The sequence below is a fragment of the Puma concolor genome, chromosome A2 (assembly GCF_028749965.1).
Source record: "Puma concolor isolate L17-30 chromosome A2, mPumCon1.1.hap2, whole genome shotgun sequence".
Lineage (NCBI taxonomy): Eukaryota > Metazoa > Chordata > Mammalia > Carnivora > Felidae > Puma > Puma concolor.
The window spans coordinates 161,332,238-161,349,181 of record NC_141668.1 but is presented as its reverse complement, the minus strand read 5'-3'; the positions used below and the strand labels follow the sequence as shown (position 1 = coordinate 161,349,181).

The window sequence follows — 16,944 nt, the reverse complement described above, 5'->3', positions numbered from 1 at the left end:
GAAACGTCATTTATTACTTTATTAATATTCTATTCCTCTCTGTGAGACACACACATCTTAGACTCAGTCTTGTTAAGGTAAAACACACATCACTACTTTTTGCTATGCTTTCAACAACACTTGTCACAATATAATTTGTAAATTTTGTTGGGTCAAAAAAAAAAAGGTCTCAGGAAATTTATGGAGAAGAACATTACTTTGAACAATTGTTTTGATTCAGCACAAGAATTGCAAACAGTTTCAGACTCCTGGAAAACATGGAACATTCAGATTCTCTGAAATTTTCTGGTACCTATTCAAGAATGGTAGGGAATTTATAATAATTAATGAGTGAAGTATGTTGAAAACACAGCATTTCTTTCAATTCTGTGATCACTGCCTGTGCCTTTACAATGCTCTTGTCTCTGTTCCAGCTGTTTTCACCAGACACATGGAAGGAAGAAATCAAACCCGTGTGACAGAATTTATCCTCTTGGGACTCTCAGATGAGGGGGATCTGCAGTCACTGCTCTTTTGGGTGTTCCTGTCCATGTACCTGGTCACCTTCACTGGGAACCTGCTCATGATCCTGGCCATTATCACAGACTCCCGCCTCCACACACCCATGTACTTCTTCCTCTCCAACCTGTGCTTTTCAGACATCTGTTACACCTCCACCACCATCCCAAAGATGCTGCTGAACATGCAGACGCAGAGCAAAGTGATCTCCTACAAAGGTTGTCTCAGTCAGATGTACTTTTTCATGCTTTTTGGAGTATTAGACACCTTCCTCTTGACCGTGATGGCCTATGACCGGCTTGTGGCCATCTGTCACCCAATGCACTACATGGTCATCATGAATTCCAAGTTCTGTGGCATCCTGCTCCTGGGATCCTGGGTATTGAGTATTTTTAACTCTCTATTACATGACTTGCTGATTTTGCGACTCTCTTTTTGCACAGATCTGGAAATCCTTCACTTTTTCTGTGAACTTAATCAGGTGATCCAACTTGCTTGCTCTGATACCTTCCTCAATGACCTGGCAGTGTATCTGGCAGGTGGACTTCTGGGTGTTGTTCCACTCACTGGCATCCTGTTCTCTTACTCTAGAATTGTCACTTCCATTTTGAGAATTTCATCAGTGAGGGGCAAGTATAAAGCATTTTCCACGTGTGGGTCTCACCTCTCAGTGGTCTCTTTGTTCTATGGTACAAGCCTTGGGGTGTATCTGAGTTCTGCTGCTACACAAAACTCCAGGACAAGTGCCATAGCCTCAGTCATGTACACAGTGGTGACACCCATGCTGAACCCCTTCATCTACGGCCTGAGGAACAGAGACATCAAGCAAGCCCTGGGAAAGCCCTTTAGCAGAGGGACGTTCTCAGCATATAAGATTCTTTGTTTCAGGATAAAGACTTGAGTAACAGGGCTCAAGACCTAGAAAACCTAGATCATGATATTTGTGTCAGTTCATAGGCTGACAATCTGCAGTTTATCTTCTTTTTTTTTATTTATATATGAAATTTATTGTCAAATTGGTTTCCATACAACACCCAGTGCTCATCCCAAAAGGTGCCCTCCTCAGTACCCATCACCCACCCTCTCCTCCCTCCCACCCCCCATCAACCCTTAGTTTGTTCTGGGTTCTCAACAGCCTCTTATGCTTTGGCTCTCTCCCACTCTAACCTCTTTTTTTTTTGTTCCCCTCCCCCATGGGTTTCTCTTAAGTTTCTCAGGATCCACATAAGAGTGAAACCATATGGTATCTGTCTTTCTCTGTATGGCTTATTTCACTTAGCATCACACTCTCCAGTTCCATCCACGTTGCTACAAAAGGCCATATTTCATTTTTTCTCATTGCCACGTAGTACTCCATTGTGTATATAAACCACAATTTCTTTATCCATTCATCAGTTGATGGACATTTAGGCTCTTTCCATAATTTGGCTATTGTTGAGAGTGCTGCTATGAACTGGGGTACAAGTGCCCCTATGCATCAGTACTCCTGTGTCCCTTGGATAAATTCCTAACAGTGCTATTGCTGGGTCATAGGGTAGGTCTATTTTTAATTTTCTGAGGAACCTCCACACTGCTTTCCAGAGCGGCTGCACCAATTTGCATTCCCACCAACAGTGCAAGAGGGTTCCCGTTTCTCCACATCCTCTCCAGCATCTATAGTCTCCTGATTTGTTCATTTTGGCCACTCTGACTGGCGTGAGGTGATACCTGAGTGTGGTTTTGATTTGTATTTCCCTGATAAGGAGCGATGCTGAACATCTTTTCATGTGCCTGTTGGCCATCCGGATGTCTTCTTTAGAGAAGTGTCTATTCATGTTTTCTGCCCATTTCTTCACTGGGTTATTTGCTTTTCGGGTGTGGAGTTTGGTGAGCTCTTTATAGATTTTGGATACTAGCCCTTTGTCCGATATGTCATTTGCAAATATCTTTTCCCATTCCGTTGGTTGCCTTTTAGTTTTGTTGGTTGTTTCCTTTGCTGTGCAGAAGCTTTTGATCTTCATAAGGTCCCAGTAATTCACTTTTGCTTTTAATTCCCTTGCCTTTGGGCATGTGTCGAGTAAGAGATTGCTACGGCTGAGATCAGAGAGGTCTTTTCCTGCTTTCTCCTCTAAGGTTTTGATGGTTTCCTGTCTCACATTCAGGTCCTTTATCCATTTGGAGTTTATTTTTGTGAATGGTGTGAGAAAGTGGTCTAGTTTCAACCTTCTGCATGTTGCTGTCCAGTTCTCCCAGCACCATTTGTTAAAGAGACTGTCTTTTTTCCATTGGATGTTCTTTCCTGCTTTGTCAAAGATGAGTTGGCCATACGTTTGTGGGTCTAGTTCTGGGGTTTCTATTCTATTCCATTGGTCTACGTGTCTGTTTTTGTGCCAATACCATGCTGTCTTGATGATGACAGCTTTGTAGTAGAGGCTAAAGTCTGGGATTGTGATGCCTCCTGCTTTGGTCTTCTTCTTCAAAATTTTTTGGCTATTCGGGGCCTTTTGTGGTTCCATATGAATTTAGGATTGCTTGTTCTAGTTTCAAGAAGAATGCTGGTGCAATTTTGATTGGGATTGCATTGAATGTGTAGATAGCTTTGGGTAGTATTGACATTTTGATAATATTTATTCTTCCAATCCATGAGCAGGGAATGTCTTTCCATTTCTTTAAATCTTCTTCAATTACCTTCATAAGCTTTCTATAGTTTTCAGCATATAGATCCTTTACATCTTTGGTTAGATTTATTCCTAGGTATTTTATGCTTCTTGGTGCAATTGTGAATGGGATCAGTTTCTTTATTTGTCTTTCTGTTGCTTCATTGTTAGTGTATAAGAATGCAACTGATTTCTGTACATTGATTTTGTATCCTGCAACTTTGCTGAATTCATGTATCAGTTCTAGCAGACTTTTGGTGGAGTCTATCGGATTTTCCATGTATAATATCATGTCATCTGCAAAGAGCGAAAGCTTGACTTCATCTTTGCCAATTTTGACGCCTTTGATTTCCTTTTGTTGTCTGATTGCTGATGCTAGAACTTCCAGCACTATGTTAAACAACAGCGGTGAGAGTGGGCATCCCTGTCGTGTTCCTGATCTCAGGGAAAAAGCTCTCAGTTTTTCCCCGTTGAGGATGATGTTAGCTGTGGGCTTTTCATAAATGGCTTTTATGATCTTTAAGTATGTTCCTTCAATCCCGACTTTCTCAAGAGTTTTTATTAAGAAAGGGTGCTGGATTTTGTCAAAGGCCTTTTCTGCATCGATTGACAGGATCATATGGTTCTTCTCTTTTTTTTTGTTAATGTGATGTATCACGTTGATTGATTTGTGAATGTTGAACCAGCCCTGCATCCCAGGAATGAATCCCACTTGATCATGGTGAATAATTCTTTTTATATGCCGTTGAATTCGATTTGCTAGTATCTTATTGAGAATTTTTGCATCCATATTCATCAGGGATATTGGCCTGTAGTTCTCTTTTTTTACTGGGTCTCTGTCTGGTTTAGGAATCAAAGTAATACTGGCTTCATAGAATGAGTCTGGAAGTTTTCCTTCCCTTTCTATTTCTTGGAATAGCTTGAGAAGGATAGGTATTATCTCTGCTTTAAACGTCTGGTAGAACTCCCCTGGGAAGCCATCTGGTCCTGGACTCTTATTTGTTGGGAGATTTTTGATAACTGATTCAATTTCTTCGCTGGTTATGGGTCTGTTCAAGCTTTCTATTTCCTCCTGATTGAGTTTTGGAAGAGTGTGGGTGTTCAGGAATTTGTCCATTTCTTCCAGGTTGTCCAATTTGTTGGCATATAATTTTTCATAGTATTCCCTGATAATTGTTTGTATCTCTGAGGGATTGGTTGTAATAATTCCATTTTCATTCATGATTTTATCTATTTGGGTCATCTCCCTTTTCTTTTTGAGAAGCCTGGCTAGAGGTTTGTCAATTTTGTTTATTTTTTCAAAAAACCAACTCTTGGTTTCATTGATCTGCTCTACAGTTTTTTTAGATTCTATATTGTTTATTTCTGCTCTGATCTTTATTATTTCTCTTCTTCTGCTGGGTTTGGGCTGCCTTTGCTGTTCTGCTTCTATTTCCTTTAGGTATGCTGTTAGATTTTGTATTTGGGATTTTTCTTGTTTCTTGAGATAGGCCTGGATTGCAATGTATTTTCCTCTCAGGACTGCCTTCGCTGTGTCCCAAAGCGTTTGGATTGTTGTATTTTCATTTTCGTTTGTTTCCATATATTTTTTAATTTCTTCTCTAATTGCCTGGTTGACCCACTCATTCGTTAGTAGGGTGTTCTTTAACCTCCATGCTTTTGGAGGTTTTCCAGACTTTTTTCTGTGGTTGATTTCAAGCTTCATAGCATTGTGGTCTGAAAGTATGCATGGTATGATTTCAATTCTTGTAAACTTATGAAGGGCTGTTTTGTGACCCAGTATATGATCTATCTTGGAGAATGTTCCATGTGCACTCGAGAAGAAAGTATATTCTGTTGCTTTGGGATGCAGAGTTCTAAATATATCTGTCAAGTCCATCTGATCCAATGTCTCATTCAGGGCCCTTGTTTCTTTATTGACCGTGTGTCTAGATGATCTATCCATTTCTGTAAGTGGGGGTGTTAAAGTCCCCTGCAATTACCACATTCTTATCAATAAGGTTGCTTATGTTTATGAGTAATTGTTTTATATATTTGGGCGCTCCGGTATTCGGCGCATAGACATTTATAATTGTTAGCTCTTCCTGATGGATAGACCCTGTCACTATTATATAATGTCCTTCTTCATCTCTTGTTACAGCCTTTAATTTAAAGTCTAGTTTGTCTGATATAAGGATGGCTACTCCAGCTTTCTTTTGGCTTCCAGTAGCATGATAAATAGATCTCCATCCACTCACTCTCAATCTAAAGGTGTCCTCAGGTCTAAAATGAGTCTCTTGTAGACAGCAAATAGATGGGTCTTGTTTTTTTATCCATTCTGATACCCTATGTCTTTTGGTTGGCGCATTTAATCCATTTACATTCAGTGTTATTATAGAAAGATATGGGTTTAGAGTCATTGTGATGTCTGTATGTTTTATGCTTGTAGTGATGTCTCTGGTACTTTGTCTCACAGGGTCCCCCTTAGGATCTCTTGGAGGGCTGGTTTAGTGGTGACAAATTCCTTCAGTTTTTGTTTGTTTGGGAAGACCTTTATCTCTCCTTCTATTCTAAATGACAGACTTGCTGGATAAAGGATTCTCGGCTGCATATTTTTTCTGTCTAGCACACTGAAAATCTCGTGCCAATTCTTTCTGGCCTGCCAAGTTTCAAAAGAGAGATCAGTCACGAGTCTTATAGGTCTCCCTTTATATGTGAGGGCACGTTTACCCCTTGCTGCTTTCAGAATTTTCTCTTTATCCTTGTATTTTGCCAGTTTCACTATGATATGTCGTGCAGAAGATCGATTCAAGTTACGTCTGAAGGGAGTTCTCTGTGCCTCTTGGATTTCAATGCCTTTTTCCTTCCCCAGTTCAGGGAAGTTCTCAGCTATTATTTCTTCAAGTACCCCTTCAGCACCTTTCCCTCTCTCTTCCTCCTCTGGGATACCAATGATGCGTATATTATTTCTTTTTAGTGTATCACTTAGTTCTCTAATTTTCCCCTCATATTCCTGGATTTTTTTATCCCTCTTTTTCTCAGCTTCCTCTTTTTCCATAACTTTATCTTCTAGTTCACCTATTCTCTCCTCTGCCTCTTCAATCCGAGCCGTGGTGGTTTCCATTTTGTTATGCATTTCGTTTAAAGCGTTTTTCAGCTCCTCGTGACTGTTCCTTAGTCCCTTGATCTCTGTAGCAAGAGATTCTCTGCTGTCAGCTATACTGTTTTCAAGCCCAGCGATTAATTTTATGACTATTATTCTAAATTCACTTTCTGTTATATTATTTAAATCCTTTTTGATCAGCTCATTAGCTGTTGTTATTTCCTGGAGATTCTTCTGAGGGGAATTCTTCCGCTTGGTCATTTTGGATAGTCCCTGGCGTGGTGAGGACCTGCAGGGCACTTCCCCTGTGCTGTGGTGTATAACTGGAGTTGGTGGGCGGAGCCGCAGTCAGACCTGATGTCTGCCCCCAGCCCACCGCTGGGGCCACAGTCAGACTGGTGCGTGCCTTCTCTTCCCCTCTCCTAGGGGCGGGATTCACTGTGGGGTGGGGTGGTCTGTCTGGGCTACTTGCACACTGCCAGGCTTGTGATGCTGGGGATCTGGCGTCTTAGCTGGGGTGGGTAGGCAAGGTGCACAGGGGCAGGAGGGGCAGGCTTAGCTTGCTTCTCCTTAGGTGATCCTCTTCAGGAGGGGCCCTGTGGCAGCAGAAGGGAGTCAGATCCGCTGCCGGAGGTTTGGCTCCGCAGAAGCGCAGAGTTGGGTGTTTGCGCGGAGCGAGCAAGTTCCCTGGCAGGAACTGGTTCTCTTTGGGATTTTGGCTGGGGGATGGGCGGGGGAGATGGCGCTGGCGAGCGCCTTTGTTCCCCACCAAACTGAGCTCTGTCGTCCGGGGGCTCAGCAGCTCTCCTTCCCTTTGTCCTCCAGCCTTCCCGCTTTCTGAGCAGAGCTGTTAGCTTATGACCTCCCAGACGCTAAGTCGCGCTTGCTGTCGGAACACAGTCCGTCAGGCCCCTCCGCTTTTTGCAAGCCAGACTCGGGGGCTCTGCTTGGCCGGCGAGCCGCCCCTCCGCCCCGGCTCCCTCCCGCCAGTCCGTGGAGCGCGCACCGCCTCGCCGCCCTTCCTACCCTCTTCCGTGGGCCTCTCGTCTGCGCTTGGCTCCGGCGACTCCGTTCTGCTAATCCTCTGGTGGTTTTCTGGGTTATTTAGGCAGGTTTAGGTGGAATCTAAGTGATCAGCAGGACGCGCGGTGAGCCCAGCGTCCTCCTACGCCGCCATCTTCCCTACAACTTGCAGTTTATCTTTTTACAGTATTTGATTGATAGAAGTTTTTCATACATTACGAGCAACTATTTCTTCTGTCATTTTTAGTGTTTATTTATTTATTTTGAGAAAGAGAGGAGGAATGGGTGTGGAGGGACAGAGAGGTTGAGGGAATATCCCAAGCCACGTCTATCCTATCAGCACAGAGCCTGAAGTGGGGCTCAATGCCACAATTTGTAAGATCTTGACCTGAACCAAATCAAGAGTTGGACACTTAACTGACTGAGCCACCCACGCACCCTGCCATAAAATATTTCATAAAGGAAATTCGGTGCATATTAAATGACAGGAAAAGACAAAGGAATGAGGGTATGATGTTATTCCTGCCAGGGGAAGGCATCTACCCCCTTAGATTATCTGCTTTAGGAAAAAGGAAATTTGTTATACCCAAGTCATACCAAGTATGAAGGTTTATGTTAACCACTCTAGGAAAAGGTCATATCTGGAACTGGAATCAACATGAAATTAACTCTATAACAACTCATATTTAGTCTCCAAGATCTAATTTTCTTCAACACAGTTGAAAACAGAAGTTCATTGAAGATAAAAATAGAAATCACAACCCATGATTCTTCAATTACTTTGTCACTGATCTATGTGATTCCCCTCGGCAGGCATTACTGGCTTTCTTCTAATGTTTTGATAGGCGGGACCATCCTCAGGATATATCCCTTGTCAGTTCCTACCATAATAGTCCTCATTTATAGATCACAAAAGCAAGGTGGGTATTCTGTCTGTCAGTGGCCAACTTTGTCATTTCTAAACATGCATCTCAGAAAGTGGGTATGAATAACAGAATAAATCTGTGGACTTGCCATGGTCTTTGTGAGACAGAGTAAGTGAACTCCTTCATTCACCACGCAACCTTTATGCCACCACTTTGATTGGGAAGCTGCAATGGCATTTTGCTTTAGTGTTAGAGCCAGAATCCAGTTTTCAAAAAAAAAAAAATGATCTTAGTATTTTCCTTTTTACCCCGTTCACTCTTTTCCAGGTAGAAGGCCACAGGTCTTTTGAATTCTAGCATTTTGGTCAATGTTAACTCTTGCTAAGAAAAAAAAGAGAGAGAATGCACAGAAGGGAGGGAGAAACAAAGGAGTGATGCAAGAAGGGCATAAAGAAAAATAGAAAGAATGAAAGAATGAGAAACAAGTGGAAGCCAATTTCTATGGAATAAATAGTCCCTCTATGACCATTAAGTGAACAATGTGCTGTCACTAAGGCAGGAACAGAATGGCATTACAGCTGGCACTCATGAAACATTAGGAACCTGCTGGTTCACGTCACTGCCTTTGGGTAAGGTTAGGAGGAAAATGTTGATCATAATCCATGGCGGTTTTATAGTCCATCCTCAACAGGGGTGGGACCTGGATCACTGAAAAGTCTCAGGTCTGACAATCAAGTGAGAGATTGTGACTCTTCATTTGGGTGACTCATGTCAAACCTCCTCACCTCGGAACTAGAGTTGTTTTTCTTTTAAGTGTATTTATTTATTTTGAGAGAGACAGAGAAACCTAGAGTGGGGAAGGGGCAGAGAGAGATGGAGAGAGGGAATCCCAAGAAGGCTCCATACTGCCAGTGCAGAGCATGACTTGGGGCTCGAGCCCATGAACCATGAGATCATGACCTGAGCCAAAATCAAGAGTCTGCTGCTTAACTGACTGAGCCACCCAGGCACCCCGAACTAGAGTTTTTATATTTACATAGATTGTTAGGTCTTTGAAAATTCTATTTTATGCACCCAAATACCATGATCAGTCGCCTTTTCCAAAGATCCCAGTGGCTTAATGTGTTGGAAAGAATAAGCTGGCTGTCCTGCTTATCACATTAATGCCTCTGATGGCCACGTGATTCACATATGGTGTTTGCAGTTCCGGACCACATTCTGTCTCCTGGGGTCAGAAGGAACTCATCTCAACTTCAGCAGCTCCCATCTTAGCTCTATCATACGTGGAAAACCATTACACAGCTGCTGTACTCCTCACAAATTCTTTTCTCAATCTCTTGGTGAATGTAATGACCTTTGAACCCATCTGGAGTGATATTTGGGTAGCGAGTGATTGTGCAAACACGAGAGATCTAATGCCACATTCCTGTTGGCTTGTACCTTGCTTTCCTTGTTATGTATAGCTCTATATAGCTGTACATAGTTCTCTATCTATCTATCTATCTATCTATCTATCTATATAGATAGATTAGATAACTAGATTATCTAATTTGTTGGCGTACAATGTTTCGTAACATTCTCTTATGTTCATTTTTCTATGGTCCACACTAATGTCCACATTTTTATCTCTTACTTCAGTAACTTACATCTATTCTCTTCACTTCATTTCAGTTTATCTTAACTTCTGTCATTTTTATTATTGTTCTCAACAAACCAACTTTTCATTTCATTGATTTTCTTTCTTGTTTTACTGGTTTATAGTTTTATTATCACAAATCTTTATTATTTCCTATATACATACACATATATACTGTATAATAACATACTTAGTACCCTGAACTGCTTTTAGAACAGACCATCACTGAATGCAAACTTCAGTCAACTAAGTGATAAAAATATATTTAAATATTCTCATTTGTTCAAGCTGCCATATGGACCTGGGTTTCTGTTAATCACTCCATCAATATATTTGGTTTGCTCAAAAATTCCTTTCCATATTCCATCAAGCATGATCAGTAGAATGCATTCTGTTGTGCATTCATTAAATTTTTATTAAAAAACTAGAAAAATCTCACAACTACTTGGATACCTTAATTTCCATCATATATATATATATATATATACACACACACACACACACACACACACACACACACACACACATATATATATATATGTAAATGTTTATTTTTGAGAGAGAGAGGGAGAGAGCAGGGGAGGGGCAGAGAGACAGGGAGACACAGAATCTGAAGCAGGCTCCAGGCTCTGAGCTGTCAGCACAGAGCCCAATGGGGGGCTCAAACTCATGAACCACGAGATCATGACTTGAGCCTAAACTGGACACTTAACCAGTTGAGCCAGCCAGGTGCCCCTTAATTTCATCTTATCTAAACTTTGCGTTTATCTCTGTGGTATCCTGAGATCTGATGTCAGATGTTGGTTCAGGGAAGAGGAAAAGGAATGGACATGACAAGAATCGGCAGGCATCCCCTTGCAAGGTGAGTGTGTTTTAGGTGAAGTGATTACAAAGCTTTTAGACAAGGTACTGTGTGGCTCATCAGACAGGTCAAGATGTGCTGTGTGGGCCAAACTGAAGCCTCTGTGTAGTTGGACAAATCAGAGTATTCGAATTTACCCAAATCCTAGATTCTTTCTACTCATTATTGTTCTCAACTGCCTCTTTACAAATGAGGCCTTGAATTTTATAAAAGATATTTAGCAGGCTATGAATTCAACTTATTTTGTAGCACATCCATATGTGAGATCTGACTTTGTTTTTTTTCCATTCCCATACTGAGATACAGCTTTGAGAGATCAGAGATTTGATTTATGCAGTTCTGGATATGTCCTGATTATTGTATTCTAAATAATCTGAGGATCTAAAACCCCTATCTTTGTCATGTCTTTTTGTAGCCTCTGCAGTGCAATTGAAAGCACTCAGCACACTCCCAACTTTATTCCTTTTCATGGCTGGATAACGTCCCATGTATGGATAGACTACCGTTTGTTTATTCATTCATCATTTGATGACCATGTGGGTAGTAACCATCTGTTGGCTACTGCCAATCTTTTCCCCATGTAACTACTTTACATTCCAATCAGCAACGCATGAGGCTCCCAATTTCTCCACATCCTTGTAAACATTTCTCATATTCCATTTGAAAAATAGTAGCCTTCCTATGAGTGTGATTTGGTATCTCACGGTTTTGAGTTGTAGTTCCCTAATGACTGTTGATGTTGAACACGTGCCTCTTGACCCCTTGTATGTCCTCCTTGGGGAAATGTCTACTTAGGTCTTTTGTCCGTTTTCAAATTGGGCTGTTACTTCTGTTGTTGAGTTTTTGTACTTGTTACATATTCCTGATATTCAACTCTTACCAAATGTATAATTTGCAAACATACTGTGCTCTCCTATGGGTTGTATTTCTGCTCTCTTCATAGTGTCTACTGATACACTAAAGGGTTCAATGTGGTCCCATTTTCTTTTCTTTTTCTTTTGTTGTTTGTGCTTTTGGTGTCATATTTAAGAAATCAATGTCAAAATTACCCCTTGGTCACAGTGTAGGATCTTTTTAACATGTTCCTGGATTCCATTCGCTAGTAGTTTGTAGAAGATTTTTGCAGCTATACTCATAAGAACACTGGACTGTAATTTACATTTCTTGTTTTCTTCGGTTAGGTGTCAGGGCGGTCATGGTATCATCAAATATGTTTTGGAAGAGTTTGAGAAAGTTCAGTATAAATTAAGGTTTGATAGGATTAACCAATGAAGCCATCAGATCCTGGACTTTCCTCTGTTGGAAAGGTTTTTTTTTTTTTTTTAAATTATTATTATTATTGTTCTAATATCCTTATTTGTTATAGATCTATTCAGATTTTTCATTTCTACTTGAACCACTTTGTTAGTGTATTTCTAGGAATGCATCCGTTCAACTAGATTATCTAATTTGTTGGTGTACAATGTTTCATAACATTCTCTTATGTTCATTTTCCTATGGTCCACACTAATGTCCACACTTTCGTCTCTTACTTCAGTAACTTCTGTCTACTCTTTTCACTTTATTCCAGTTTATCCTAACTTTTGTCATTTTTATTAATGTTCTCAACAAACCAACTTTTCTTTTCATTGATTTTCTTTCTTGTTTTACTGGTCTATATTTTTATTATCATGAATCTATTATTTCCTTAAGTAGCTTGGAGTTGAGTTTGCTATTATCATTATTAATTATTATTATTAATTATTTCTTTAAGGTGTAAAATTAGGATATTGATTTGAAGTCTTTCTTTTCTTTTCTTTTTTTTTTAGATGTAGACATTTATAGCTATAAGCTTACCCTCTGATCATTGCTTTTGCCAAACTCATAAGTTCTGGGAGGTTGTATTCTTGTTTTTGTTCTTTTTTTAAAACTTAATGTTTACTTTTGGGAGAGAGAGAGACAGAACACGAGTGGGGAGGAGCAGAGAGAGACGACGACATAGAATCCAAAGCAGGCTCCAGGCTCTGAGCTGTCCACACAGAGTCCGGCATGGGGCTTGAACTCATGAGCCGTGAGATCATAACCTGAACCAAAGTCGGATGGTTAACTTACTGAGCCCCCCAGGTGCCCCTTGTTTTTGTTCTTATCAAAGTGTTTTGTAATATCCCTCATTGTTTCTTCTTGGACTCACTGGTTGGTTAAGTGTGTGTTTTTGAACCTTCATGTATTTGGCAATTTTCTAGTTTTCCTTCTGATACTGATGTCTAGTTTCCCTTCATTTGATTGGAGAAGATATTTTATATTATTTTAAACTTTTAAAAATTATTGAAGCATATTCAACATTTTGATGTAGTAACAGGAATCATCAGAGTCTCCACTCTCCGCCTCCCCCCACCCCCACCCCCACCCCCAGGAATTATCTCGTTGTTTGCTGGGGGTTATAGTCTGTTGAGTATTATTCTGAACTGTTTTTGTAATGACTGCATTCTCTTTCATGTGTGATCTCTGATGTCTCTGTTCTTATAGCTTGGGTGTCAGCCTGCAGTTTGAGAGAGAATTTGTTTAATGTCATGATTGAGGACAACACCAGAGAAAATAGATGGGAGAAAGAAGATATTCTGGTATAATCATAGTGTCCCTCCAGAATCAAGGCTAGAGCAGGCATTGTGGGTTTCTCTGCATTACAGCGGCCATACCTAAAAAGTGGTGGTCTTTTTCTGGGAGGAAAGAGTCCAAAGAGATAAGAACTCCAAAGATGTCTCCCAGGATTAAATCCAGCACATGAGCACATGTCTGCACCGTGTTTTTCTCTTTTAGCTCCAGGGAACAAAATCTCTCAAGGTATAGAGAGACAAAAGAATACTTCATCAACAGGACTGTTGGGAATTCAGCTCCTAAAGCCACAGAAATTCTTAAATGCTTCCACTAGGCCCTCTAAAGTCAATTCTACTAATTTCGGATGATGAGGAAACACAGTTGTGTCTTCCAGAGACCTCATGAGTGGTTCCATCACCCTGCCCTTTCTGGGGGCAAATTTATTAATCTCAGTGGGATGGAACTTCATGAGTGAGCTCAGACATTTTTGTGATAATATCTGGGTGAACCACAGCATTTTCACAGGTACTGGGGAATATGATAATGATGCATAGGACTCTCTTTATTGGCAGTAACTTTATGTTATACAAAAGGATAACAAGTAAAGAAATGTTTGTTAATACAAAATCCTGGCACGTTTAAGTCCCAGATTTTGGAAGTCAATAAGTGGGATGCACTAAAATATCTTTTTGCACCCATCAGTCTCCTCTGGTGTTGGCTATCCATCATGGGGCCTCCCTGTCTCAATGGTTTGTTCTGTTGTTTCACGGTTTCTTCCTTTTCCCTGTTAGTGGTATCTCTTTTTTTTTTTTTTTATAAATTTTTTTTTTTCAACGTTTATTTATTTTTGGGACAGAGAGAGACAGAGCATGAACGGGGAAGGGGCAGAGAGAGAGGGAGACACAGAATCGGAAACAGGCTCCAGGTTCTGAGCCATCAGCCCAGAGCCTGACGCGGGGCTCGAACTCACGGACCGCGAGATCGTGACCTGGCTGAAGTCGGACGCTGAACCGACTGCGCCACCCAGGCGCCCCAGTGGTATCTCTTTTTAATGCCACTCAACCATTCGTTCTTTCCACAAACACTTATTGAGAAATTACTGCATGGTAGGAACTAACATATTCTGGGAATAAAGAAATTAATAAGGTATTGTTTCTTCTCTCAAGGTGCTCCTGATCTAAACAGAGGAAGAAACATAGAAATAAGTAAACGCAATCTCTGATATGGTATTCCAATTCTGGTGAAGTGGGTCCTAAAATAGTAGACTTTTCCTGAGGAGATTAGTGAAGGCTTCACAGTCAAGGTTTTAAATGTACAGAGCTTTGGGGCATCTGGGTGGCTGAGTCGATTAAGCATCCAACTTGAGCTCAGGTCATGATCTCACCTTTTGTGGGATCGAGCCCCACATTGGGCTCTGTGCTGACAGCCCAGAGCCTGGAGCCTGCTTTGGATTCTGTGTCTCCCTGTCTCTCTGCCCCTTGATGAAGGCCTTGATGAAGCTGGAGAATTGAGTCCCTAAGTCTTCTTTGCCAGTGGAAGCTGCCTATCTACCCCAATGGGTTTGGCCTCCCCATGCCTAGTGATAGGGTCACCCGTCGCCCCAGTGGTAGTAGCCTCCATACCCACAGTGGTGTCACCTCTCCACTTCAGTCTGAGGGGTTAACCCTGCTCTGCCTGAGGAAACGAATGCCTCCCCACCAGGCAGTTGCCACCCAAGACAATGCCAAATCTCCTCATGTCCCACCCTTAACACTCCTCTTTGCTTCTAGACCCATAACTAGACTCATTTGCCAGCAGGCCCCTAAGGATAAGGTGCAGTGTGATCTGTGAGAAAGTGTTCTACACTCCAGAAGAACGACTTGAGTTTTCTAATTTATACAGACAGAAATCCAGGGAACATGTGTGGGAAGGGATAGATTCAGAGTGTGGGCTAATGTGGGAAAGAACATAAAGTTGGAACGGGCTGAATGTATTGATATGGGCTCACTAAGCAGAGATTCTGCGTTTAATGTTGCAGCCTGGGAACTTACAGTTTGTTTGGTGGAACCCGGACCACAGGTAGCCCACAGTGAGTGAGTTGGAAATGCCAGACCTGCCTTGGTTTAATGTAGAGTTGTGGATTTAGAGGCTTAGGGAGATTGGAATGTTAGAATGGGTTTATCGGGTTAGACCTACTCACCCACGCTGGAAGAGTCCAGAGGACATACCTTGCACAATGACTATGAGAAATGGATTGTGAGGGGAGCCACAATATCCTTGATGAGCTCTGGGATTGCTGTTCTCTGTAGGCTAGATCTTACAGTGGAAACTTCAGCCACCGTGTTGGAAAACTTAAATGAAGTGGGAGTAATTGGGTCCTGGGATGACAGAGGCCAAGTAGCAGCATCAACAACCAAAGGCAAAGTGCAAATGATTGCTGTAGTGGACTGGAATAGTCTGACTTACTCCAATGGTTGGTGGTGACTAGTTGACCGTGGTGCTCCTGGAAGAGAAATTAGGTAGAAAGTCTACTAAATTCTTGCTTGATCTGTTTAAGCAGAAAAGTTCAAGGTCAAGTAAACAAAAACTAACCTTAATCAAAAACAGTGAGTCCCAACCTCTCAATAAATTCCCAGAGCTGGTTTACAGACCTAGAACTTTTGGAATGAAAGGGGGCCAAGTCCTCTTGAGGAAGGACCCCTGTACACTGCCCTATGCTTATTCCATTAATCTTTCTCCTCACCTTCCCAATCAGGACCTTCAGTGTTTTACCAGGGTAATTGTAGAGGGTAACTGCTTGAGGTTAAATCTGCATTTCTTTGTCTCTTTTCCACCGTTTCATCAGCCACATGGAATCAGAAAATCAAACATGTGTTTCAGAATTTATCCTCCTGGGTGTCTCAGAAGATGTATTACTACAGCCCCTCCTCTTTGGACTGTTTTTGTCCATGTATCTGGTCACGTTCATTGGGAACCTGCTCATCATCCTGGCCATTATCATGGACTCCCACCTCCACACGCCCATGTACTTCTTTCTCTCCAATCTCTCTTCGGCAGACATCTGTTTCATCTCCACCACCATCCCTAAGATGCTACTGAACATCCAGACACAGAGTAAAGTCATTACCTATGCAGGATGCATCGCCCAGTTGTACTTTTTCATGCTTTTTGGAGATCTGGACAACTTTCTCCTGACTGTGATGGCCTATGACCGGTTTGTGGCCATCTGTCACCCCCTCCACTACACGATCATCATGAACCCCCGCCTCTGTGGCCTCCTGCTTCTGGCATCCTGGATCATGACTGCCCTGCACTCATTGTTACAGAGCTTAATGGTTTTGCGACTCTCTTTTTGTGAAGAGTTGGAAATCCCTCATTTTTTCTGTGGACTTAATCAGCTAATCCATCTTGCTCGTTCTGATACTTTTCTCAACGATTTGGTGATGTATTTTGCTACTGGCCTTGTAGCTATTGTTCCACTCACAGGGATCCTCTTCTCTTACTCTAAGATTGTAACCTCCATTTTCAGAATTTCATCAGCTGGAGGCAAGTACAAAGCATTTTCTACATGTGGGTCTCACCTTTCAGTTGTCTCCTTGTTCTATGGCACAGGCCTTGGGGTGTATCTGAGTTCTGCTGCTGCACAAAACTCCAGGGCCAGTGCCATAGCCTCAGTCATGTACACAGTGGTCACCCCCATGCTGAACCCTTTTATCTATAGTCTAAAAAACAAAGACATAAAGCAAGCCCTTAAAAAGCTCTTTAGCCAAGAAACGTTCTCTACATAG

The 16,944-nt window shown here is 41.6% G+C and overlaps 2 protein-coding genes across 2 annotated transcripts; both read left to right on the top strand.

Moving 5' to 3' along the window:
- The first annotated feature begins 424 nt into the window (after positions 1-424).
- On the top strand, positions 425-1,399 carry LOC147583717 (olfactory receptor 7A10-like). Its single transcript, XM_086682769.1, has one exon. The coding sequence runs from the start codon at positions 431-433 to the stop codon at positions 1,397-1,399; it is 969 nt and encodes a 322-aa protein (XP_086538895.1). The 5' UTR covers positions 425-430.
- Positions 1,400-15,990: 14,591 nt separating this feature from the next.
- On the top strand, positions 15,991-16,944 carry LOC147583716 (olfactory receptor 7A17-like). The gene has a single exon (XM_086682758.1). The coding sequence runs from the start codon at positions 16,006-16,008 to the stop codon at positions 16,942-16,944; it is 939 nt and encodes a 312-aa protein (XP_086538884.1). The 5' UTR covers positions 15,991-16,005.